The 24,559-nt window shown below is 46.5% G+C and overlaps 1 protein-coding gene across 1 annotated transcript in view; it reads left to right on the top strand.

Annotated features, from left to right (window-relative positions):
• The first annotated feature begins 3,293 nt into the window (after nucleotides 1-3,293).
• LOC144892984 (U3 small nucleolar RNA-associated protein 15 homolog) overlaps nucleotides 3,294-24,559 on the top strand; it is a 33,067-nt gene continuing 11,801 nt past the window's right edge. The window contains exons 1-2 of the mRNA XM_078782144.1: nucleotides 3,294-3,365; nucleotides 3,794-3,893. Of these exons, the coding sequence (XP_078638270.1) occupies nucleotides 3,804-3,893 (90 nt within the window). The 5' untranslated portion in view covers nucleotides 3,294-3,365; nucleotides 3,794-3,803. The remainder of the gene's footprint in view (nucleotides 3,366-3,793; nucleotides 3,894-24,559) is intronic.

Genomic DNA, 24,559 nt, shown 5'->3' with positions numbered 1-24,559 from the left:
CTTCACTCCTCTCCCTCATTCCTTCTTACCTCAATCCTTCATGCGATTTCCCTCAGGCGAGAACATCGTTGCTAGGCAACACCAAAAGACGGAAGTGGAGACAAACGCTCAGGGGTGAAAGTGAAACTTTTCTCAAAGAGCAAATGTGCATGTTTCCTTCAATGAAATATTATTAAAAACAAGCAAGATGACTTTACTTCTTTAAAACACAAGAAATCCCCTTTTGTTCGCGGTCAGTACTCGAAGCTCCTGCGGATGACGCGCGAAATGCTCACTCAGCTCGGCCTCTCCCTCAGGTAAATGTTATTTTTGAAATTCCTGGAAGATAATAACAAGAGATCGTTCGAGGATTACTCGCTGGAGGTTTCAGGGAAAATCATATCAATTAATTCCGCACCTGCGTGGTTACCTGACTCGACAAGCAGCGGGAAAAGTTCAAAAGAAAAACACAGCAGGAGGATGGAGCATCTGGACGGTGTTTCCTTCGAGGTCCGCGTTTAGTTAATAAAGCTTTAACTTTTCGCTCTTTGCATCGGGTCCGCGAACAGTCACAGATCTTCCAACCTTTGTTTCTTTTCTTTCCCCGTTCCCGCTATACCCGCACCTGTTTTTACCTTTACCCCTCCTGAAGATCTTGCGAATGGTCCCATCCCCGAAGCTGGATAGGCCAGGCACTGTCAGTACTTGTGGGTGTACATTTGTGCTGTTGGTGGAGCTATCAGAGCCAACAGTTGTGTGTGGTGGTCTGTGTGTGTGGTGGTCTGTGTGTGTGGTGGTCTGTGTGTGTGGTGGTCTGTGTGATGTCAAATGTGTACACAATATATGTGTGGTGTGGTGTGTGGTGTGTGTGTGTGTGGTGTGGTGTGTGTGTGTGTGTGTGTGTGTGTGGTATGTGTGTGTGTCGTGTGGCATGTGGTGTGTGTTTGTGTTTGTGGATGTGTATGTGTATGTGTATATGTGTATATGTGTATTCGTGTGTGTGTGTGTGTGTGTGTGTGTGTGTGTGTGTGTGTGTGTGTGTGTGTGTGTGTGTGTGTGTGGTGTGGAGAGCAAACTCCCATCCACGGGGTCGCAGGTGGCGGATAGTGAAACGGCCTCCAGATATGGAGGTTAGCTGCGAATACACAATAAGCAGTCCCCGACCAAACACGGGTTGCCCTTTGGCAAGGCATCGTACCCGGATGCCACCCGAACCAGGGTCACGGCGAAGACATTGGGAGGCTGGATGTTGGATGGTGGATGAAGCAAATTCGAACAGTCTTGGTTCATTCCACTTAGTGGCAAGGCGATACGAACAGTCACTGCTGATTGTTTCTGTGAGGCACAAATGCCCTGAAATAAGGTACTGCTCACACTCGTATGTACTGGCGACAGCGAGTGTAAATACTAGCTCCCGAAAGCAAAACATGACACTGAAGCGCGGTGCTACGCGCGCTTACTTGTACAATAACAAGGAAGCGGACAACGCGGTAAGTTTAAGTGTCTTTACTGCCTGCGCCACGTCGGCTGTATTTGAGCTCGTTCGGCCGGAGCTGCCGGCTGAAAAAAGCGAGTGGCTGCCAAACCCCGTTCACCCATTGCTCATGTACGGCGCCCACCGCGTAGTCGGAGGCATCCGTGGTGAGGGCGATGGGAGCGTTGAGCACCGGGTGAGCGAGCAGTGTTGCGTCGGCGAGGGCCCGCTTTGAGCTTTGGAAGGCCGCATCCATTGCTGCGGACCAGGCGATGTCGTGCTTGGCCGGCTTGCCCCGGAGGGCTTCGTAGAGGGGCCGCATGAGTTGAGCAGCGCGGGGCACGAAGCGGTGATAAAAATTCACCATTCCCAGGAATTCCTGCAGGGCCTTTATGGTGCGGGGACGCGGGAACGTGGTGATGGCCTCGACCTTGGTTGGCAGCGGCACGGCCCCGTTCTTGGTGATGTGGTGGCCCAAAAAATCAACGGCCGTCGTGCCGAAGTGGCATTTGGCCGGGTTGACGATGAGGCCGTGCTCGCTGAGGCGCCCGAACAGTGTTCGGAGGTGGAGGAGGTGCTTGGCCCGGGACGTGCTGGCGACGAGGATGTCGTCCAGGTAAACGAAAAGGAACGGCAGGTCACGCAGCACGCCGTCCATCAAGCGCTGGAACGCCTGAGCCGCGTTCTTGAGACCAAACGGCATCCGCAAGAATTCGGCATCCGCATGCGTGGATGGCCGTGCTGGTGAATTGTGTTGCGTGGATGGCCGTGCTGGTGAGTTGTGTTGGGTGGATGGCCGTGCTGGTGAGTTGTGTTGCGTGGATGGCCGTGCTGGTGAGCTGTGTTGCGTGGATGGCCGTGCTGGTGAGTTGTGTTGCGTGGACGGCCGTGCTGGTGAGTTGTGTTGCGTGGATGGCCGTGCTGGTGAGTTGTGTTGCGTGGATGGCCGTTCTGGTGAGTTGTGTTGCGTGGATGGCCGTGCCGGTGAGCTGTGTTGCGTGGATGGCCGTGCTGGTGAGTTGTGTTGCGTGGATGGCCGTGCTGGTGAGCTGTGTTGCGTGGATGGCCGTGATGGTGAGTTGTGTTGCGTGGATGGCCGTGCCGGTGAGTTGTGTTGCGTGTATGGCCGTGCCGATGAGTTGTGTTGCGTGGATGGCCGTGCTGGTGAGCTGTGTTGCGTGGATGGCTGTGCTGGTGAGCTGTGTTGCGTGGATGGCCGTGCTGGTGAGCTGTGTTGCGTGTATGGCCGTGCTGGTGAGCTGTGTTGCGTGTATGGCCGTGCCGATGAGTTGTGTTGCGTGGATGGCCGTGCTGGTGAGCTGTGTTGCGTGGATGGCCGTGCTGGTGAGCTGTGTTGCGTGGATGGCCGTGCTGGTGAGCTGTGTTGAGTGGATGGCCATGCTGGTGGGCTGTGTTGCGTGGATGGCCGTGCTGGTGAGTTGTGTTGCGTGGATGGCTGTGCTGGTGAGCTGTGAGCGTCATCGAAATCGATTATTCCCTCAGAATGCAATTTTCATGCTAGAATATTCATTTTCGCTTATACTAATAGATCATAACACGTTGCATAACATGAATATGTCTCATATCGTTCCACAGCGCTGCACAGCCTACGCTTGTATATTCCCAAAGAGCGCACATCGGCATCGTGTGACATCGTCCTTACGTAAGCTCCGCTGAGGTTTATCGTCGCGTTTGCTTTTTCCGTTTCGTGACTATTTTACGTTTACTTTCGATAAATCGTTAAGCGAAAGAGGATATTTGGTTGGACAAAGTCTTAAATTGTAAAAATAAATCCTTTATAAGAAGTGAATTTATCGCTTGATTCTGAGGGTACTTCCGGGTCCGGCCAGAGCGTTTCCACGTGTGTGTTGCGATGCTTCACAGAGTGAGAAGAGGGCGCTAGATTCACTCGGTATGTGTTTAATAAACTCTTGTTCTATCTTGCAACAAATTATTTACGGCCATTTTGTTTTGAGTATCAGAGGTATGCCGGCTACCTGTGTGTGATCTGATTGGAAAAGGCTGTGAAAATGTCGTTTGGCCTTTCACGCCGTTGGGTGGTGTATGAGCATACCATTCTTGATGCTTTTGAGGTTTCCGGCTGTGTGTTCGGTTGGAATTGAGGCAAATGCATCTCTTAAGACACCTTCCATTAAAGTTCTGGCTCGTTAACACGTCAGTGGTTTGAAGGTGTTAATTTATGGAAACTTCATGGAGTGAATGAACATTACACCATCATGCTCGTCATCTGATTGGCTTCCATGAATTGCTTTTATTTTCGAGAGATATTCATCAGACCGTTGACTTCTGACATTACTTTTTGAATGTTTTGTTTCGTAGCAAGTGAAGTATGGCATCATACCGACCCACCTCGATCTTCACGTACCCTCAACTGGGTGGAGGTACATCACCTGAAAGTACATTCTGGAGGAGCTATAAGGTAATGGCAACACTGTCGTGGTTACAGCTTCAGTTCGTTTCAATGGAACATGAGCATTACTGCAGGTGAATGGAGGTTATGTTTTCACCCCAGTTTGTCTGTGAACAAGATATCTCAAGAAGTTATGGACGATCTGTGCCAAAACTTGGTGGACAGGTTGAGTGTTTGACAATGACGAAATGATTAGATTTTGGTGAAGATCCGGATACGGTAACGAGAATTTTTATTTTATTTTATATATGATTCTTCACCATTTAGTGATTGGGCCAATAATTATGGACAGATTTGGACGAAAATTGCTGGGCAGGGTTTGGGGTTTAACAAGGACGAATCGATCGATTCAATTTTGGTCAAGATCTATTTATGAAAGTTTTAAAAATTGAAGTAAAACCTTCACTATTGAGTGATAGAGGACCAAAACAAATATATAGCATGGCATCTCACAAAGTTATGGATGGATTCGGAAGAATAATTCTACCTAGTGCGGAGCGGCACTGCCATTCTGGGCAGAGACCTGGTTGCTGCACTCGACATGCAATTGCTGAATGGCAGCATCACTTCTACCACCCAAAACAGGGCAAATCGAACTCCAGTCGCAAATGTTACAGGTGACAGCAAGGAGGACACCCTGGGCTGTGCAAAGGCGTTTATTCATCTCGTTAAAATACGACCCAATGTGATTCCAGTCCAGCAAAAGCTGCACTGCTTGCCTTTTTATGTGAGATGCTGTTTCTCAGGAGTTGAAAAAGCTCGTTAAATTGGATGTAATTGAGTCAATTTAATCTTCAGAGTGGGTTTCACCAATTGTAGTGGCAATGCAGAAAAACGGAGCGATTCGTCTGTGTGTGGATTTAAGAGAACCAAATAAAGCGGTGGTGATTGACGGATATCCTCTTCCGCATATTGAGGAGATGTTTGCCGAGCTGCGAGGCAGCACACTTTTCTCCACACTGGATCTGCAAAGTGTGTACCACCAGGTTGTATTTCATGAGTACAGCAGGGACCTCACTGCCTTCATTATGCATTAGGGACTGTTTCGCTACAAACGAATCCCTTATGGGTTCGCTTCAGCAACCAATAATTGTTTCCTGAGGATGATGTCTGCCATTTTTAAAAAACCAGCCCGGAGCTCGGTGTTACCGAGACGATGTAATCGTTTTTGGAGGGACTCCCGAAGCACATGATAAAAACCTCAGAGAGGTACTACAACATATCGATGCAGCTGGGCTGAAACTGAACCTTTCAAAATGCCACTTCAGACAGACGGAGTTGTCATTTTTAGGACATGTGGTGTCACACGCAGGACTGAAACCTGACCCTGCTCATGTTGTTGCGGTGTCACAAGCACCCCCACCGAAAGACGTGCAGAGTTTGCGTTCTTTTCTCGGACTCATGTCATGGTATGCAAAATTCATCCCTAACTATGCATCAGTTGTGGAACCTCTGAGAGAATTACTACGGGGACCATCCAACTTCTCCTGGTCAGTCGAGGCACAGCACAGTTTTGACTCGGTTAAAGAACTGATTGTCAGTCGTCCAGCTCTCGTTCTTTTTGATCCAGAGCTATACACCATAGTGACAACTGATGCCTCTGATTATGGTCTTGGAGTGGTCCTGACGCAAATCCACGCTGACAAAACATAGAAAACCATCGCATTTGCATCCCGAACGCTGAATGAATCGGAAAGAAAATATTCCACGGGGGAAAAGGAAGTACACTACTCACAATAAGTTAGGGATATTGGCAGGTTCTTCGGTGTGGTTGATTTTGTGTATTAACTATGTTGAAAAAAGTTGTTGGTCCTAATTCTATGGTTATTAATGTGTGAAAAAACACAGCATTCTTGATTTCAATGCCCTAACCCTAACCCCTATAAAAAAAACAAAACTCAATCCCACAATATCCCTAACTTATTGTGAGTAGTGTACTTGGATGTGTGTGGGCGACAGAGAAGTGGAGGACTTATCTCTGAGGCAGACATTTCACATTACGCACTGACCACAGTCCTCTCGCTACACTGCTGTCCACAAAAGGATTGAGAAGAGCTGCAATGCACGTGGCCAGATGGTCTGCACGGTTCTGTCATTTAATTATGACATTCAGTACAAGCCTGGCTCTGAAAATGTAGCAGCTGATTGCTTGTCTCGCCTGCCACTGTCTATTTCAGAGCCAAGCCTGGAGGATGATGTTGAGGTTGTCGCGCTCACATCAACCCTCACTGCTGTGACAGCTGAATAATTCAAAACTGCCTGTATTTCCCGCCCTGTTCAAGCAAAGCTGCGGTAAATGCTTACAAAGCAAAGCGCTGGCCGAAAACGTCGAAAGGCCTGGATCCTGATCTTCCTTCCTTCCTTCAGATTGCAAAGTGAACTGTCATTACAAGAGGACTGCGTGATGAGAGGTACTCACCGCCTTCTTGTCCCGGATGCACTACAATCACATTTCATCAAATTAGCGCATGTCACTCACCAGGGCATAGTGAGGACAAAGCAGCGGTTAAGGGATCTGTACTGGTGGCCAGGAATGGACGCACACGTAGAGTCCGCAATCAAAGCTTGCATTACTTAACAGCAGCACAACAAGACAGCTGTGACAAATGCCCCCTCTAGTATACCTTCTATGCACAACACCACATTTGGTGAACTTGTTGAGTGTTGGACAAGGTCGAATTGATTAGATTTTGGTGAAGACCCGAATACCGATCCGGATACGAGAATTAAAAAAATATATTTTAAAGTGATTCTTCACCACTGAGTGACAGGGCTAAAACCGATATATAGCATGATATTCAAAATGTTGTGGGCAACTTATGACAAAATTTGGTGGCCGATTTGGTTAAATGACAGCAACAAGCCGATTAGATTTTGGTTCACGTCCGAATTCCAGATCCGGCCTATCAGTGGGATACAAAACGTAAACTGTTTCGCCTGGCGGAGGTGTGCGCTCTACCGAGTGCTCGTTCTTGTTCTTGTTTTTTTAGGCAGGTTTATGTGTGCAGTATTTGATTTACTTTTTATAATAGAGTCCGACAGGATGGTAGCACATTTACCTGTGATTGATCTGTCGTCTGGGTTTTATTCCCGACCCGACGGTATGCTGTTGGATTGGTGCTTCACAGGCAGGGTGCTTCGTCATGAGGTGCACCCCTCCTTGGAGGGATGTTAAGCTGGGTATCTCATCTGCTGGCTTTCGTCGGTGGATGTTAAAGATCCACAGTGTTCATCGCGAAGAGTTGGCCAGCTTTAATGACAGCTGGGGTGTGGTCCTTCAGCCAGCGGCTTGCCTACCACTTGCTAAGCGGCTTGTTCGATTCAAAACGCTCAAGCAAGCATTCCAACGGAAAGGAGTGCCCGGCATCGCTTAACAACATTGTGGTCTCCATGGAAACAATGCTATCATGGTACTCAAGCAATTGCTGTCCAGCCCAAGTTTTACTCAATCCTCTTGTGACAAATTCCCAAAACTAAGTTATTGTGTTAGCAGCGGCTACAGAGTGAGAGGAAGAGGGAAATAAAGTCAAATAAATTGGGAGTCAGAAGGAGGAAACCCCTGCCAAACTTATCTATGGACCTACCAATGCATTTTGGGGAGGCCAGAGAGGGGTATTTGCATTTTTGTAGATTTTGAAGAATTACAATGAAAAGTAGAAGTAACAATAAAGTTATGCAATGCACGTTTCATTAATATTGTGAGTATACATAACAATGGTATGACTGAACATTTAATTGGTTGTAATATCATTTCTAATCTGACTATGGCAGCCATTTTTACAAACATAATGAAGCACCTCTTATTTGCTTGCTTGAGCTTGCTGGTGTGTGTGTGTGTGTGTGTGTGTGTGTGTGTGTGTGTGTGTGTGTGTGTGTGTGTGTGTGTGTGTGTGTGTGTGTGTGTGTGTGTGTGTGTGTGTGTGTGTGTGTATTGTTACGGATTCGTCACTTCCGTTGTTGTGGTTCTCATCCACTGTAAACATTTTTGGTTCCATGTACTATTATTGTTATCATTCAAGTGAAATAGAGATTGCTGTTTTCAAAAGGTAAAAAAAAAAAGTTAGTGTTTTAAAAAGAAACCGGAACCCGGATCGGGAACCGGACGAGGAAGAAGAGAAAGGAGAGGAAAAGGAGGCGGAGCGAGTGAGGTGGAGAAGGAGCCGAGCTGCTTGGAGGTCTGGAGCAAACGCTGGCGAACGGGGGTCACTAGCGAACTTTGGGGTTTCCTGGGAAAGGGATTCCTGCGACAGAGTTGTTATCGCTGTGACAGATAAACCTGCGTGACAGGTTTTGCGGTTTATTCCGAAGAGAATCGTTGGAGTGCCGTTACGTCTCGAGAACGGACTGTTGGCCATTTTACCTCGTGCCTGATTTCGCATCGCTCCAGGTTTTTCCCCTCGCTTCAACCATTTCAACGCATCCAGCCGTTAACCTGAGTGTGTGTGTGTGTAACGTGGATTTTGAGTGGGAAATTGCGGTTCGCCGATTGGGAGCTGTTGAACGTCCATACCCGAAGGTGTGATTTCCCAGCCGCCTCTTGAGGACACTTTTGCCTATCTTTGGCAGTGTGACTGTCAACCGAGCGGGATTCTGGTCTCGATACAACATCGTTCTGACGATCACTAGAGCGTGGATCGACTTTGGTTTGAAGCTGGGACAGAGACATTGGGAATGTTATTTTCGCTCACTTGGAGTACAGTGAGTTATATTGTACGAAACTGATGGTACCATCATAGGAATGATATTGTTGCGGATCTGCTGCCGGCCTCCTCCCCTTACCAAGGGGGGGATTAGTCCCCTTGTCTTTGACTGACCTGGCACGACCCAGGACCTATTACGTCCCTTCCGGACAGCGCTAAATAGGGTTTCAGGACCAAATTCGCTGTTACCTAAGTACTAGCGCTGCCCTGGAGCGAGGAAACAAGCCCCGCACGAACCACGTGTGTTGGTGATACGCCGAGCGGTTGCGTACACATGATCCGCGCCGTTATTACTTCTTAGACCCGATTGGAGCGATCGTATTCGTACCACGCTTAGCCAATGGAGAAATCACAAAGGCGATCGGATTGGAAAGGAAAGAAAGAACACAGATTTATTTACACTATACAATGGCAGAAGGAAAGGGACACAGAGCAGCCTTATACTTAATACCCAGGACAAACGGGCCCGTCTCACACACACACACACGGGGGTTGCTGATGAGCAGGATGATGTTCCCAGCGCATCCAGGGATGGTTCTCGTGCAGCTCCCTCCGGTCCCTGGCACGTCCCATGGAGATGGAAGTCGGTGAAAACAGGAACTCGCCACGTGTCGCCTGAACGGAGCGGGTTATCACCGGGCGAACGGTAAGGGAGGGGACTTTGGTGCGGCTGGCGCTTATTCACTCGCGGTCGTGGCCGAAATGCGCTATATGCGTTACCGGCGCGTCTGGCTGTGCCTGCGTACTTGTACGGTTCAAAGTTCAACAATGGCGAGTGATGCAAGTTTTTCTTTCTCTCTCTCTCTCTCTCTCTCTCTCTCTCTCTCTCTCTCTCTCTCTCTCGCTCTCGCTCTTTCTGCGGAAGTCCTCAAACAAGTCCTTTGCTACTGCCGTATGCACGCGAGTCCTCCTCGTAAGTCCTTTATCACGCTGTAAGTCCTTTCGAAGGCTTTTCGCATGGGCTTATATAGACCCGCCCCGCGGACCCTCCGGAACTCACCAGACGCGCTTCACCACGCCCTCTCACTCCATGCTGCTCGAGCTCTGATTGGCTGGTGGCTCTTACCGTCATCGCCTCTGCCGCTCGCGACCTCAAGGCCGCCCCTACATTTTTAGGCCGACCTCGTGTTCCTCGACTAGTGGTCAGCCAAATGGGGCGTGGGCTGGATTACGCCCGTAGAGGTAGAATTGGAGGGTGGATGCAAAATGAATGGAATGGCCTATTCTCCTGTCTTTAAACAACGCAGGCACTAAGAGGGGAAATGGCCTATTCTTACACATAGTAAGACATAACTATACTACAAATGGGCCTATATGTTGCTCGTGTGACTAACTATGGGGGGGCAAACCTTTAACCTTCAATGACTTCAATGTGCCAATCTCAAAACCGCAGCAATATATTGGTTGTACAATTGATTGCTATTGTTTTTGTGCTGTTATTCTTGTGTGACCTTAAAACAATACTTGTTTGTTGGTAACAATTGGTGTGGTTTCACCATTGCTCTTTGACACACAGAATAACATCTTTCTGCCGTGACCCCTCTCGGGGCTCGGAGGTACACCGTGACCGGGGTTTGGGGAGGAGCACGTAACTATATATATGTATTATATATATACTAGGGCATTGCCCGTACTATATCTATATCTAAAATTATATCCCCCCCCTCTATTTACATGAAATGGTTTGGTCCAAAGCGAACGGCTTGCGAGTACGGTGACAATCCCCCCCCTCTATTTACATGCAATGGTTTGGTCCAAAGCGAACGGCTTCCGGAGTTTGGTAAAGAAATCGCCATCGCGTGCACAAACGCGCAGGAAAGCGAATGAATCGCAAATTCGGTTTTATTAGTTTTAAAACATAGTTTAACGCCAACATAGTTTGCAAACGTGAAATAAATGAATACGCTCTCAAATGTGCCATCCGAGGCAGAGTGTGTCCTCCACGTTCGGCACACGCGATCGTTCGCTGCTCTCTGATTGGTTGAATCGTTTTTTGGACATAGCTCGGTAAGTAATTGTCCGATTAATATGAAACCTTGAAAAGGCACATCCTCGGGTCCCCAGCAATATACCTGGCAAGTTAAAAGTATATCGGACCCGTGGTTGTCGAGAAACAGCGGTCACAGACAAACAGACGTACAGACGTACAAACGTACAGACGTACAGAGATTACTGGAATTATAGATAGATATATATATATATATATATATATATATATATATATATATATATATATATATATATATATATATATATATATATATATTGTTACAGATACGGAGGACGGCTCTCCCGTTAGCAAGGGGTGATTAGCCCCTTGTCCTGTTAAGCTGGCCGTCTCCCCGTTCCTGGTACTTGTAACGCTATCCCACGGGATGGAACGGATCAGGGTTATGGGTCCAGGGTTTATCCCGAATACCTTTATCCGTCCCTCCGCAGACTAGGGAGACAATTACCGCTCGAACCCCGGTTTGGATGGTCTAGTTAGTTGCCGAGCGGTTTTTAGCAACCCGACGTTCGAGCCATTAGCATTACCAAAGACTAACCCGATTCTCAAACGTTGGCCGAGTCGCGCCACGTGCAGTCGTGCACTCAATATGGAAACCTCTAAAGCGACCGAAAGAGCATGAAGAAGTAAAAACAAAGTAGGGAATAACAAGATTTATTACTATTTATACACACTAAGCAGAAAGGAAAAGAAAGATGATTTATAAGGCAATTGAAGGAGCAGGAGACATAGTGCAATGATTAGCTTATATATGGCAGTCTTAATTAATACCCCAAGACAACATGAAAGACGGACAAACGGGCACACTTACACGGGGGAATTGATGGCAGGAATCACTGGAGGGAGGAGAAGGTCCAAGCCGATGGCAGGGCAGGAAAGGTCCGGGCAATTCCACACCGTCGAGGTCCACGTTCCGTGCTCGAAGCGAACAGCAGCTGGCAGCTCCGCGTCTCCACAGCCGGCAGCTCCGCGTCTCCACAGCCGGCAATAGGGCCTAGAGGGTCTCGGCGTATTGCTCAGTATCAGCACCCCCTCACGTCTCGTTCTCTCTTGGCTGCTTTAGCTGGATCGCGCATCTGCCGCACCTCTCTCTCTCTCTTCCTCGGACCTCAATCTTCTCCAAAAAGCTCATCTCCTCATCTCAGCTCATCTCCTTGGGGAGCGTCCCGCGGCGGGTTATATAGGCCCCGCCCTTCACCCTTTGCGAACCTCCCCCAAGCGTTCTCTCTCCGCCCTCTCAAGCCAAACCCCTCGTTCTGGGTTGGATGAGCGGGGCCGACTTACTCCTCCCCTCTATGACGAGGTGGAGACCCGTCTTTCTTCTTCGTCGTTACCTCGTGCGTAATGGAGTCAAATGCAGCAAAGTGGACGGCAGATGAAAATGCAGCAAAGTGCCTAAAGAGTCAATTGCATCAAAGTGGCAAACCTGGCACTTGGAAGCTGCCATGGGGCGTCGGAGGGCCTACTCTTATTTAATTCGGTGCAATGAAGAGTCAAACTAGTGGGAAACACATCCTTAACCTACAGAGAATAAGGGACTAATTATTTAAAAGGATATATGGTGTCCTGTGTGTAGGTTTATGAAATTAACTAAGAGGACGAGCTTCGACCTTTCTTTACATTACGAGGGTCAGTTACACACAACAAAACCATACTTCTCACATTCGTTACACTTTCTCAAAATCGTTACACTTCTCAAAATCGTTACACTTCTCAAATTCGTTACACTTCTCAAATTCGTTACTATATATATATATATATATATATATATATATATATATATACACAGTGGAACCTTGACTTACGAGTTTAATTCGTTCTGTGACCGAGCTCGTAACTCAAATTGCTCGTTTCTCAAATCAAATTTCCCCATTGAAATGCTATTAATCCGTTCCAGCCCGCCAAAAACCACACCAATTTTTTATAAAATATACAGTATATATAAAAATATCTCGCGTTTTATATTTCACCTGTATGCAGCATACAAGTTGGCAGGATGGCCTGGACTGGAGGTACGCACACTTGACTCTAAAGTCTAAACTGTCCAGCCTGGGTTTGAATCCCGACCCAGCTATAACCTGTCATGGGTGAATCACAGGCAGGGTGATTCATCAATGTGTGTACCGCTAAACTGGGCGCCCCGTTTGCGTCCCATTAGTTGTTGGATGTTAAGGATCTCACCGTGTTTTCCACAAAGAGAAGGCGAGCTATCGCCGGCACTCTGAACAAGTTGACGGCAGAGATACTGTACTTGCACGGCAAGATAACCACGTGACCAGAACCCACCTGGTGGCGTAAACTCAAAATAACCAACATGTGAAAACAAAAATGCAGCGCTATACGACAGAGATACTGTACTTGCACGGCAAGATAAGCTCGTAACTCAGATCTCGGCTCGCATCTCAAAGCAATAAACCGCCCGAGCGACGGCTCGTATCTCGAAAAACTCGTAAGTTGGGGCACTCGTAAGTCAAGGTTCCACTGTGTATATATATATATATATATATATATATATATATATATATATATATATATATATATATATATATATATATATATATACATGTCAAGTAGTAGATTTGTTATTGCCTAAAGTTCAGTTATAGACGTTGGTTGCTAATGTGTTATGATTTAAATGTTGTCTAAAAATGCTATTTCATAAAGTTAATAAAGGGTTTTTGCTTCGTTTTAGTTTTGGATGAGAAAAGGCTCGCTGAGGTCATGCTGAACAAATTGTATACGTGTGCTTTTTTCGAGGCTGGTCGTAAAACCACGCCCACATGCGCGTGATTTTGTGTAACGCGAGTAGAATGTTTAGAGTGCAGACATAAACCTATCGTTAACCATATATATTTTGTTTTAATCACAGCAACGCATGACTCTGTATAAACATGCTTTGAATTACTCATGTACACAAACCCATGAAATATATGGGTTTGTTTGGCTAAGCATACACTCTTCTCTTTGTGAGTTACATTTCTGTTTTCTCGGAGCCCAGAGAAACATTTGGTCCGAATGATAAGGAAGGGCTGACTCCCCCGAATAACAGGGCGGATGACGGTGGGGGCTTGGCCCACCGGGGAGGAACCTCTCCCAGTTTTGTTTGTTCTCTCGGAGATTTTCTGATAATCGTATTCGTATATAAATGAACTGGGAATCAATGTGTTTTCAGGAAGGCTTGACTTGGCATGAGACTGGCTCTTGCTGTAGACGTCTTGGCTTCTTCCGGATCTGTATAAGTTGGTTTTTAATAAAGCTGCGCCATTCCAGGCTATTGTGGACTTCTTTTGCAAACGAAGAGCTGATTCTTCACAGATGGTACCAGGAGTGGGGTCAGCACCGGACGACGGGAAACGGAGCCCGAGGGACAGGAGGAAGGCTGCCTGAGGCGCGCCGGCACGCGGATTTGATTAAAGGTGGGAGTTGTTTTATATCAGAGGGCTATTATTCCAAATTCGTACCTTCCTCCCTCGCGCGGGCTTAGTCTCCTTGTCTTCCGCGATGCCTGCACTCGAACAGAGATTGTAAGTAAAGGCTCATTTTAGGCCTCAGAATGACGTAGCTTTGTTAAAGCCAGGATAAACAAGTAAGGACTTAACAGTAAGCTTAAAGTTACAGTTAGCACCAGGAGGGGAAAATGAGGTCGGACAGCCATATAGGTTGAAACCAGGTGGCCAAGATTTTTCCAGGAAGGAACAGCCCAGAGACAAGATGGGGTATGCCATTGCATGCCAGGGAACGAAGGGCTGTGGCTAAACTTAGATAGAAGGCCATAGGAACATAGAGGTCCAGATAGAAACAGGCCAGGACCTGGTGGACAAGAGAAAATAAATAAGCTCACAGGAAATGGGCCAGGTGGCCACAGGGTGAGAAGGACAGGAATGGTTTTTGAAATATTGAAATTTTAAGCATTGCAGCTATAGTTATTGTAGCTACAGGACAGAGGACAATTAAGTAAGCAGTTAAACAAGTAAATCAGCGGTTGATGCCGCTGGACCAGATACCAGACCAAGACCCCCCAACCCCCCAAGACCTGAGCTCAGTCCCGGGGCTCTAGGCAACACCCCCCACCCCCCCAAGACCTGAGCTCAGTCCCAGGGCTCTAGGCAACACCCCAACACCCCACCCTGCCTTCCCTTTTTTTCACCTCAACCAACCCCCGTCCAACCCGTCCCAAAAATCCTTTTCCTTGAATGAGAGACGTAACATGAATGAGCAAAGATTGTTTGGGAGTGGCTGGAGAAAGGCATGATTTGAGTCGATCTGAGTTTCGCGCGAAGTCTGGGAGACTTCTATGAGTATATGAATGAGGAATGAATGTATATTGGGATGTTAATTGACGTGTGTATCTGGCCAATGTATCTGTCTGTATGACATATGCAAAGCAGAGGGGTTCGGTGTGAAGCTTTGTAAGTGGTCTGCTCGACATGGGGGAAATTCAGGCCGGGAATGTCCATTTTAGCGTCTATCCGAGAGAACAGGCGTGGTCCTGAACTGAGTCCGGATTTTCATCTGTTTGGGAGTTGTTTGGGAAGCGAATTGATATAAATCGGGTCAGGAAAGCACTCGGAGTGCCCTTGTCGATCTACTGTTGATATGAAGCGGTTTCTTGGAGATGGTTGCAGGATGGGCTGTTTTTTTTCGCTAAATTCAGAATTCGAATCAATATGTGTGTTTTACTTGAATTGAAGAGTTCATTCAATGGCAGATATTGTGGATTGTATGTGTGGGATGTATCGCTGAGGCAGCTCACCTTTGGAATTGGTGTCATATAGTGCATTTTGGGTCAGGGAGGTGGAGCGTCGGAGATCCTGTTTTTTGCGATGTTTACGAGCTAGGGATGAGTTCTGACAGCTCAATGTTCTGACAGCTCACTACATGTCAGGTCGCAGATTTGTTATGACAGCTTTTCGCACTTTGTTATGACAGCCGACTGCATGTCCCAACGTGAGGTAAACCCCGCCGGGAACGCGAATAGAGCGGCGTGCAGGGAGTGTTGGGATTCGTGTGGAGGCACGAGGGTGCGCGCCAAGACGGGGGGCGGCGTGGCGTCGTCGCGTTGAGATGGTTGTGCCAGGTCGATCGGCGATCTCTGAATTTAAATCGGATTTTTGTCATGTGTGTTGTGAAATTAAACGTCTATCCGAGAATCCTGGCAATGTTCGTTTAACTAAAGTGTGGTACAAACCTGTGTTTCCGCCGTGCGGCTCCGTGGAAGTTTGGGTAGAGGGATATTGTGTGTTCAGACAGGAGCCGAGCGAGCCGCGAGTCACGGGTGTGCTGTATGAGATTTGCTCAGAGTGCTGGCGATAACTCGCCCACTCTCAGAGGAGGATGTGTGCCCAAATGCATTGTGGGTCATTTCGACTTTGCTGGATGTCGGCCGTTCATGTCAGACGAGCCATGTCGGAATAGTGGCCGGCTGCGACATATATGCCAGGCAATGTCACAGGACGAATACGTTATTTAAGATGGATTTATAAGATGGATAGATGGATGGATTTATTTAAGATGGCTAAAATAAACGATTTCAAGACAGAGTAATTAATTTCCGGAGCCAAGTTCCAACAGGAAGTCTTGTTCATACAGTAAGGTACAGTGCGGAGTGGCGGCTGGAAGATGCATCGATGCATTTGTGTTGACCAATTCGAAGTTTGACCTTTTAAAGTTTAGTTGACCTTTGTTCGAGATATGCAAGGGAAAGGTCAGAGGTAATTCACTAACCTTGGAAGAACGACAGGCAGTCAGTCTACGAGGTGTTGCTTTAACGACAGGATATATAGGACTTAAATCTGGAGAATATCGGGACATTATATTGTGGGTAAAACCAAAATCATGTACATAATTAGTGGACAGAGAATATCGAGTTTTTTGTTGTTGTGGAAGCGTCAGGTACAGTACGCTTGGAATTTAATTTAACCGGGTCGAGTACAGTGACGTGTTCGATCGAGCTGTGGGGATTTGAGATGGATTTGAGTCACGTTAAATGGAGGACATTTGGGAGGATGAAGAGATGCAAGTAACGTGGATTAAATTGTGGTATCACGAGTTGGGTGCCAGAGATATTGTGGTTATTATAACTCACTGATTATAGGGGGCGCCGGGCGCACCGAGTACAGATCGGGTTGCATGATGGAGCACGCATGCATGGATTTTGGCTTTGCGAGGCTCCGGATAGAAATTGGCATTTCGATGCTGTGGATTATATTGTGCCTGCCCGGAAAGGTGATGTCCTGTGCTGGGGCTGGCGACATGCCTCTGTTATTTGTCTGTCTGTCGGTCTGATTGTAAGTCTTTGGTACTGGGAGGGCTAATTGAGTGCTTAGGCGTCATTGTTCCATGGAGGCAGGAGCTGTGAGTCACAAAATGTAAATGTAACACAGAGAGATGGACAGGACAACAATGGAGTTTATATGGACGGGTTTGGGGCAGGTTCAATCTGACGATTACAGAGTGCTTTGTTCTGTTCACGAAACATGTAAAATTCAGGGAGTTGAAGTGGTTTGCAAGAAGGTAGCAGAGTCAGTACTGGGATGCAACCTCGTCCAGGGGTTTTGGTCCAGCCTGCAAGGGGTCCAGGGGCTTGGTTCAGGGCTGGGTCGCCAAAAACGGGACGCTGTGCCCATCTGGATGTAAAATTATCCATCAAGGACGGGGAATAATGTGCAGTGTGATTGGGTAAGAGGTAAAGGCCATAAAACACCAACCCCATGAGGAACGAAATAAATGGAGAGATGTTGGGATCACATGATGGTTGGGATTGAAGAACAACCTACTGGGATTTCAAACCTGTGTTTGGGTCTGGGGCAACTGGGTGATGGGCAATAGTGTATGAGTGAGTAATTATGATCTGTTTAAGTGTAAGAGGCGGTGGAGAAGAAAGGGGTGATGAAAAGTTATTTGTTTAGTGTGAAGTAGGTTGGTTGCTTACTTGTCACAGTAAGATGAGAGTTGTGTTTTTAAGCTTGGTCTTTGAATGAATTGTTGATTGGAAAAGTGATTTCTGATCGCTGATCCGATCTGGTTTTGAATTGTTTGATTTAATTTTGAATTGATTGGAGGTAATAAGGATTTGTGTTGATTTCCTGATTTGAGTTGATCTGGAAACAAAGACAGATGGGATTAATGTGTATATCAGGAACAATTTGGAAAAGAAATATGGATATATGACATTACTAAAATATAACCAAGCAATTGAGAGTTCTTGGGTTAATGGGATATAAATAAATGCATCTACAAGTTGATGGTTTATAAAAAATTTAGTTCTGGATGATACTTAAACGATGAACAATGTTGGCAATATACAAAGAATGTGACTTGTTTTTTGGGGGGAAAACATGTGGTTTAAAATTGGTTGGCTAAGTTTTAAAGATGGAGATGTTTCGCAGAACTCTTATGATATTATTTATACGAGTGGTGGACTATTCCATGGCGAAGCATTTTCCAGTTTATTGAAAGTTGGATAAGAGGGAGTATCCAGGAAAAGGATGTTCAAGTGAACTTTGTGCTGTGAAAAGAATGTCGAGTTAATGGAAGTGTTTTGTTCGATTAATTTTGTTCAATTTGTGTTCAAATGACCATCGATGTTGGGGGCAAAGTTATGGGTGAATTTGGTGAGTGGTTGTGGGCAAACGAAGATTAATTTAGATTTATCATAGTTAAGTTCGAGGAAGTTGATTTGAAGCCAGAATTTCATTTGGATGCCAGAAAGGAGAAAGGAGATGCTGAAAGCCAGAAAGGAGATGCTGTTGTCTACTCTGAATGACAGGTGGTGGTATCCAGGGCGCTGAGGAGTTTGTTCACGTTGTAAAGTTTGTTTATTTATTTGTTTATTTAGTTTGTTTATTGTAGAGAAGAGTGCTTTTGGGATTCCGGAGCCAGAGTGGATAATTTGAGGGTAGTAGGTGGAGTAGAGGACATCTTTGCAGTGCTGTAGGTGGTCCTTGTAGGCTTGGGGGTGAACTAATTTGGGTTTAATAGGCACAAGCTGGTCTAAACAGGGTGAGGAGGATGGTGTGATTGATGATGTCAAAGGAGGCGTTGAGGTGAGGAGGATGAAAATGTTGAGGTTGCCGGCATCAGAGGAGAGAAAAGGTCGCTGGTGATTTTGAGGAGAGCAGTTTCAGTACTGTGGCTGGAGCAGAATCCGGATTAGGATGTTTCATACAGGTTATTGGCAGAGTGGTGATGTTTGAGTTGAGTGGCCACAGCACGTTCCAAAACTTTTGACAGAAAGGGTAGATTGGAGATGGGTCTGAAGTTATTTAGGGTGTCAGGGTTTAGTCCAGGGTTTTTCCAAAATGGGGGTGAAGTTTCACGAGTTTTTGGGGAAATCGGTATGGGAAGCTGGATTAAGTTGGAACTGCTTGATGAGCCATGGAGATGGATTGGGTTTTGTTGTTGGTTGTCTGGGAGTTCGGTTGTTGCATTGCCAAAGGTTTCTGTGTGGTGGACACACTCGTTGGCTGTTGTCTTGTGTGACGTGGAGGGAGATGTATGGGGCTGTGTGTGGCTGCCTGGAGGGGAAGGCGGCTACAGTGGTTGATATTGGTTGTGGGTTGTCCGGGGTGCTTCGATTTGCATAAAGGGTGAAGATTGGGATATTACATTATTTTGAGTAAGTATTGGCATGAGTAATTACATAAGTAATTATGAGTTATTATGAGTAATTAGTGGTATGAGTATTAGTTATGAGTAAGTGATTATTTTAGTAAACTTACATGTTTCGCTGTGTTGTGGATCTGGGGACAAGCTAGTTTGATGGGTACCCTGGGGTCTTCGGCGTGTCTATGTGTTTGGCTGTCTGTCACACCGGACTCTTGAATGGGTTTTCATGAGACGAATTTCAGATATAACAGTGAGAATCTATTTTGAGCGAATCACAGTGGGTGAGGAAAACATTGTGTGTGACCAGACACCAGAACTGACCAGAATTGAAATTGGAAGTAAACCAGGTTATTTCTATTATTTGTTTATTCGTGAAAATAAATAAATAATAGGGGGAGGTTAATGGAGGTTAATGGTGGTTTGTTTGTGTTAAGGGAGGTTAATGGTGGTTTGTTTGTGTTAATTCTAGTTGAAACTCTCGCTGAAGTAATTTTCGTTTATTTTTATTTTTTGATTCGATTTGAGAGTTGAGATGATTGATTTTTTATTAATTTTATAATTTTATTTTTATTGATGTTGGAAACAGGTAATGGGATGCTGAGAGAAGGATTGAATTTATTTTGAATTGGACTGGATTAAATGGGATTGAATTTAAAAATTGAATATTGGATAAAATTGGATCCACTTGAAGAAAAAAGTGGATTAGGAAATTGGAGAAAAGGTGTTCTATGAAACTATGAATTGAATGAATTGAATCTATGAATTGGAGACCTGTAGACCAGGCGCTCCCAGGAGACTTGTGGACCAGGTGTTCGTGGAGCACTTCACCTGCAAGAACGCCTTGGAACCAAGGTGGAAGGGACCAGTCCAGGTGTTGCTGAATACACCAACGGCAGTCTTTTGCGAGGGCAAGACTTCGTGGATCCACGCCACGCACTGTAAGTTGGCCATACAAGCACCAGACACTACACCACAGCAACCACAGTAAGGATGGGCCTAATCATAGGTACAATACTATTGATAGCGACAGCAGCTAGGGGAAACTCCGATTCCAATAGATGCGAAAACGAAACCCGACACCTCACCGTAACATGGGGACAAAGAGTATCACTACCATGTTTCGAACAGAAAGCCCTGCACACAAATTGGGTGAACATAAATTGGCTAGCACTGTCGGCAGGGCCTGGACGCGTTGGCATGGTACTACAAAAGCAACGAGAGTTCCGGGAAGACGGGCAAGCTAGCATTAAGACCTTGGCCCAACCAGGATACCAATGGGGAACCCCTGATTTTAAGCTACAAACACGCACACGCCTAGGGAAAGACATGACCATGCAGGTCCGGTGCAGCGTCTGGACCCCTGGCGCGGCCGGTGGCGAAAGGAACTACATACCATGCATCGAATACATACTCACGCCACAACCCCAGAATAAGGCCCCAAAGAAGGGTGAAAACACATATTGGAAAGTGGCCAGGGAAGTGGCAACAATTCAAAATAGGACACACTGCTGGTCGTGCATGCGCTTTCCCCAAGCAGGCACCACAGGAATACACATGATAGGGCTACCTCTGTCCCTCAATGACCTCTGCTCACAACCTATCGATTCCCCATGTTTAGTCACCACGCTGGAAAGAGAAGGGGTTGACAACGGCAAGAGTTGCAATCGACAATTTAATTATCGCCCGTCAATGATTGCCCATGTGGCCGAGAGGCCTGCCCCCGTCTGGGTCAAACCACAGAAAGGGAGGGTCTGCCTCCAGGGTTCCGGCCACTTGCGTATGGGAGAATCAGAATGCGCCTACACTCTCCCCGGGAAGCTGGGACAAGGGAGCTCGGGGATTACATTACGAATAGTACTGCAAGATAAACACAACCACAACATAACGGCTATAACATTCTCTAGGGGGGTTAGTAGGATTAATGGGGTGGTAAAGGGACTCCAGTGCTTATCCACCCACCTGGTCCCACCCCATGGGACAATGTTTATATGCGGCGACAAGGCTTACCCCTATTTACCAAATAATTGGGGGGGCACATGTTATCTGGGTTCAGTCCTTCCTGACGTTGAGATACTGGATGAGCTAGACCCAAAGTCCTTGGACAGGCGTTATAAGAGGTCAGTCATGAACGAAGATGGAACCACTAAACTACACGGGAGTCTATGGGAAAAGGTGTTTGGTTTCTTCTTCCCAGGAGCGGGCACAGTCATGGATAGTTTCCGGATAGACAAATTGGCTTTGGCCCTAGAAAAGGTGGCAAACGACACCGCTATGGCTCATGACATACTATTGGACACGGTAATTCACATGCGTACAATGGTGATGCAGAAGTGAGACTAAGGGAAACTAGCCACGCCCTGACGATCGATCGGATCGCGCGCGAAAATTCTTATACATTTAGCTGGCTCACTGACTGGTTCCAGGGATGGACGGGCACCATAGTGAAGTGGTTATTGACCGCACTGGCTGTGATAATCGGGGTAGTAATTTGGGGGGCACTAATGAAATCTCTAGTCCTCCTCTGTATGAGAAAGTATTTTACAGGATGGAAAGTGAAGAAGCCACCGACAACGACTATGGCTCTGACCACAGAGGCCGTCGACCTGAACGGGTCCTTCAACAAGGCAGTTGCGACCGGCGCTCCAGAAAATTGCATTGAATTTTGTAATGACTGTGATACTTGTGCGGATCCCATGTGGGAACTGGCTGCTGCCTGTAACGGTGTATGTAATGACTGTGATACTTGTGCGGATCCCATGTGGGAACTGGCTGCTGCCTGTAACGGTGTATGTGATGACTGTGATACTTGTGCTATAAACCCCTTGCGTGTACTGGCTAACGCTGCTTATGTATTACAAGCTGACAGCTGCACGCCCCCTTTAAACCCAACTATGGATCTGATTGCGACACTGGGTCTGGCGGTCGAGGGACCCGACGTGGATATCCTAGACCCGCAAGCCGACCAGGCGCCCAAGGGAGACTTTGACATAAAGGAAGTTCCTCTCTTTGCTTCATATGTATTAAGTTCAAATGCTTCAAGTGAATCGGATTTTTACGCTCTGTACCCTGACCAGGAAATTGAGACACAAGATACTGACAATATTATGTATTCCCCAGAACAGCAGCACGTGAGGGACCTCATGGGCATGATCGTTGATTAACTTCGAAGATCTGCAAGGACTGGGTCTGCAAAGGGTGGGGGGAGCAAGTTCCGCAGAGGAGGTGGTGGCCCTCTGGCGGAGCAGAACCTCATCTGGACCAGACCTCTTCGTTGTGGATCCGAAACGTTAATGGACTTTCATGTTCTGAGCCCTCAGGCTCCGAGCACGCACCACACGACACGTTCGCCAAATGCACGGGCGAGGTGCTTTGGGCGCACGATATGCCCTTGGGAGATACCCGCATTACACAATTATTTTTTCAATACCCGCATTACACAATTATTTTTCAATAAAGCCCGATGTGGCACGTTGTCTCTTAAGATACTTTGTCTCGACGAGACAAGAGGAAGGAATGTCAAGTAGTAGATTTGTTATTGCCTAAAGTTCAGTTATAGACGTTGGTTGCTAATGTGTTATGATTTAAATGTTGTCTAAAAATGCTATTTCATAAAGTTAATAAAGGGTTTTTGCTTCGTTTTAGTTTTGGATGAGAAAAGGCTCGCTGAGGTCATGCTGAACAAATTGTATACGTGTGCTTTTTTCGAGGCTGGTCGTAAAACCACGCCCACATGCGCGTGATTTTGTGTAACGCGAGTAGAATGTTTAGAGTGCAGACATAAACCTATCGTTAACCATATATATTTTGTTTTAATCACAGCAACGCATGACTCTGTATAAACATGCTTTGAATTACTCATGTACACAAACCCATAAAATATATGGGTTTGTTTGGCTAAGCATACACTCTTCTCTTTGTGAGTTACATTTCTGTTTTCTCGGAGCCCAGAGAAACATTTGGTCCGAATGATAAGGAAGGGCTGACTCCCCCGAATAACAGGGCGGATGACGGTGGGGGCTTGGCCCACCGGGGAGGAACCTCTCCCAGTTTTGTTTGTTCTCTCGGAGATTTTCTGATAATCGTATTCGTATATAAATGAACTGGGAATCAATGTGTTTTCAGGAAGGCTTGACTTGGCATGAGACTGGCTCTTGCTGTAGACGTCTTGGCTTCTTCCGGATCTGTATAAGTTGGTTTTTAATAAAGCTGCGCCATTCCAGGCTATTGTGGACTTCTTTTGCAAACGAAGAGCTGATTCTTCACATATATATATATATATATATATATATATATATATATATATATATATATATATATATATATATATATACACACACACACACAGACTTGGCATTTAATATGGAATATATATATTTTTTCTTGACTTGGGTTTACTTTCTTAACTCAGTATATCAATCTGGTGAGTTTCTTTTACACTTTGGTGATTTATTTGTTAAAAGAACCATGTCACTGATTGTCTGTCGCAGCAAGAAGTCAACAACAGGATTATATCACAGGTGGCGTGGCGAAATGTACGGACAGGTGCATTTGATGATTGGCTTCACAGTCTGGCATACAAGGGTTGTTGTGTTCTGTATGAGTGGAAAACAACTGCTGCACGTCTCCAAAAGTTATTGCCGCTTCCTCTGGAGATGGTCCGTCATCTCGACAATGCTGTTTGTCATGGAGTGGTGGCTTTACAAAATTACGGCATGAAACAGCGTGCTATTGCTTGGCAGTATGGCATCACTCAAGGTCAGGTGTCAAAGATCCTGAAACGAAATGCTCAGAGGGGTTAGGTGGGTAGGTGTCCCGACTCCAATACCGAGGCCAGGACGTCCCCGCAGAACCACAAGGAGGGATGAACGCCAGCTGCACCAGTTAGTCCGCAATGGCCGTACCAAGTCAGCTAATCGGCTTGGGGCTGAGTGGCAGCAACTGACAAATGTGCCTGTATCCAGAAGGCTGGTCAACCAACGACTGGTTCAAGCAGGCTATCGTGCCAGGCATCCCCTGAGAAAGCCACGCCTGACCAGACAACACAGCCAGCGCCGATTGCAGTGGGCCAGAGAGCACCGTCAATGGCAGCCAGGGCACTGGAATCACGTGATCTTCAGTGACGAGTCTAGATTTCTGGTCCATCGTCAATATGGCTGTGTCCGAGTGCACAGACAAGTGCATGAAGCCTACAACAAAGATTTTATAGTGCCAAGAGTCCAAGCTGGAGGTGGTGGGGTGACCGTTTGGGCTGCTTTTCATGCAGGGGGCAAAACTGACTTGGTTGTTCTGAATGGAAACCTGAACCAGTTAAAATACAGGGCCATTCTGGAAGAAACATTGCTTCCATTTGCTCGTGCAGC

The sequence above is a fragment of the Myxine glutinosa genome, chromosome 7 (genome assembly GCF_964187855.1).
Source record: "Myxine glutinosa chromosome 7, kmMyxGlut1.1, whole genome shotgun sequence".
Classification (NCBI taxonomy): Eukaryota; Metazoa; Chordata; class Myxini; order Myxiniformes; family Myxinidae; genus Myxine; species Myxine glutinosa.
Note: the sequence above shows the minus strand (reverse complement) of the source record. Positions and strands in the feature narration are given on the sequence as shown.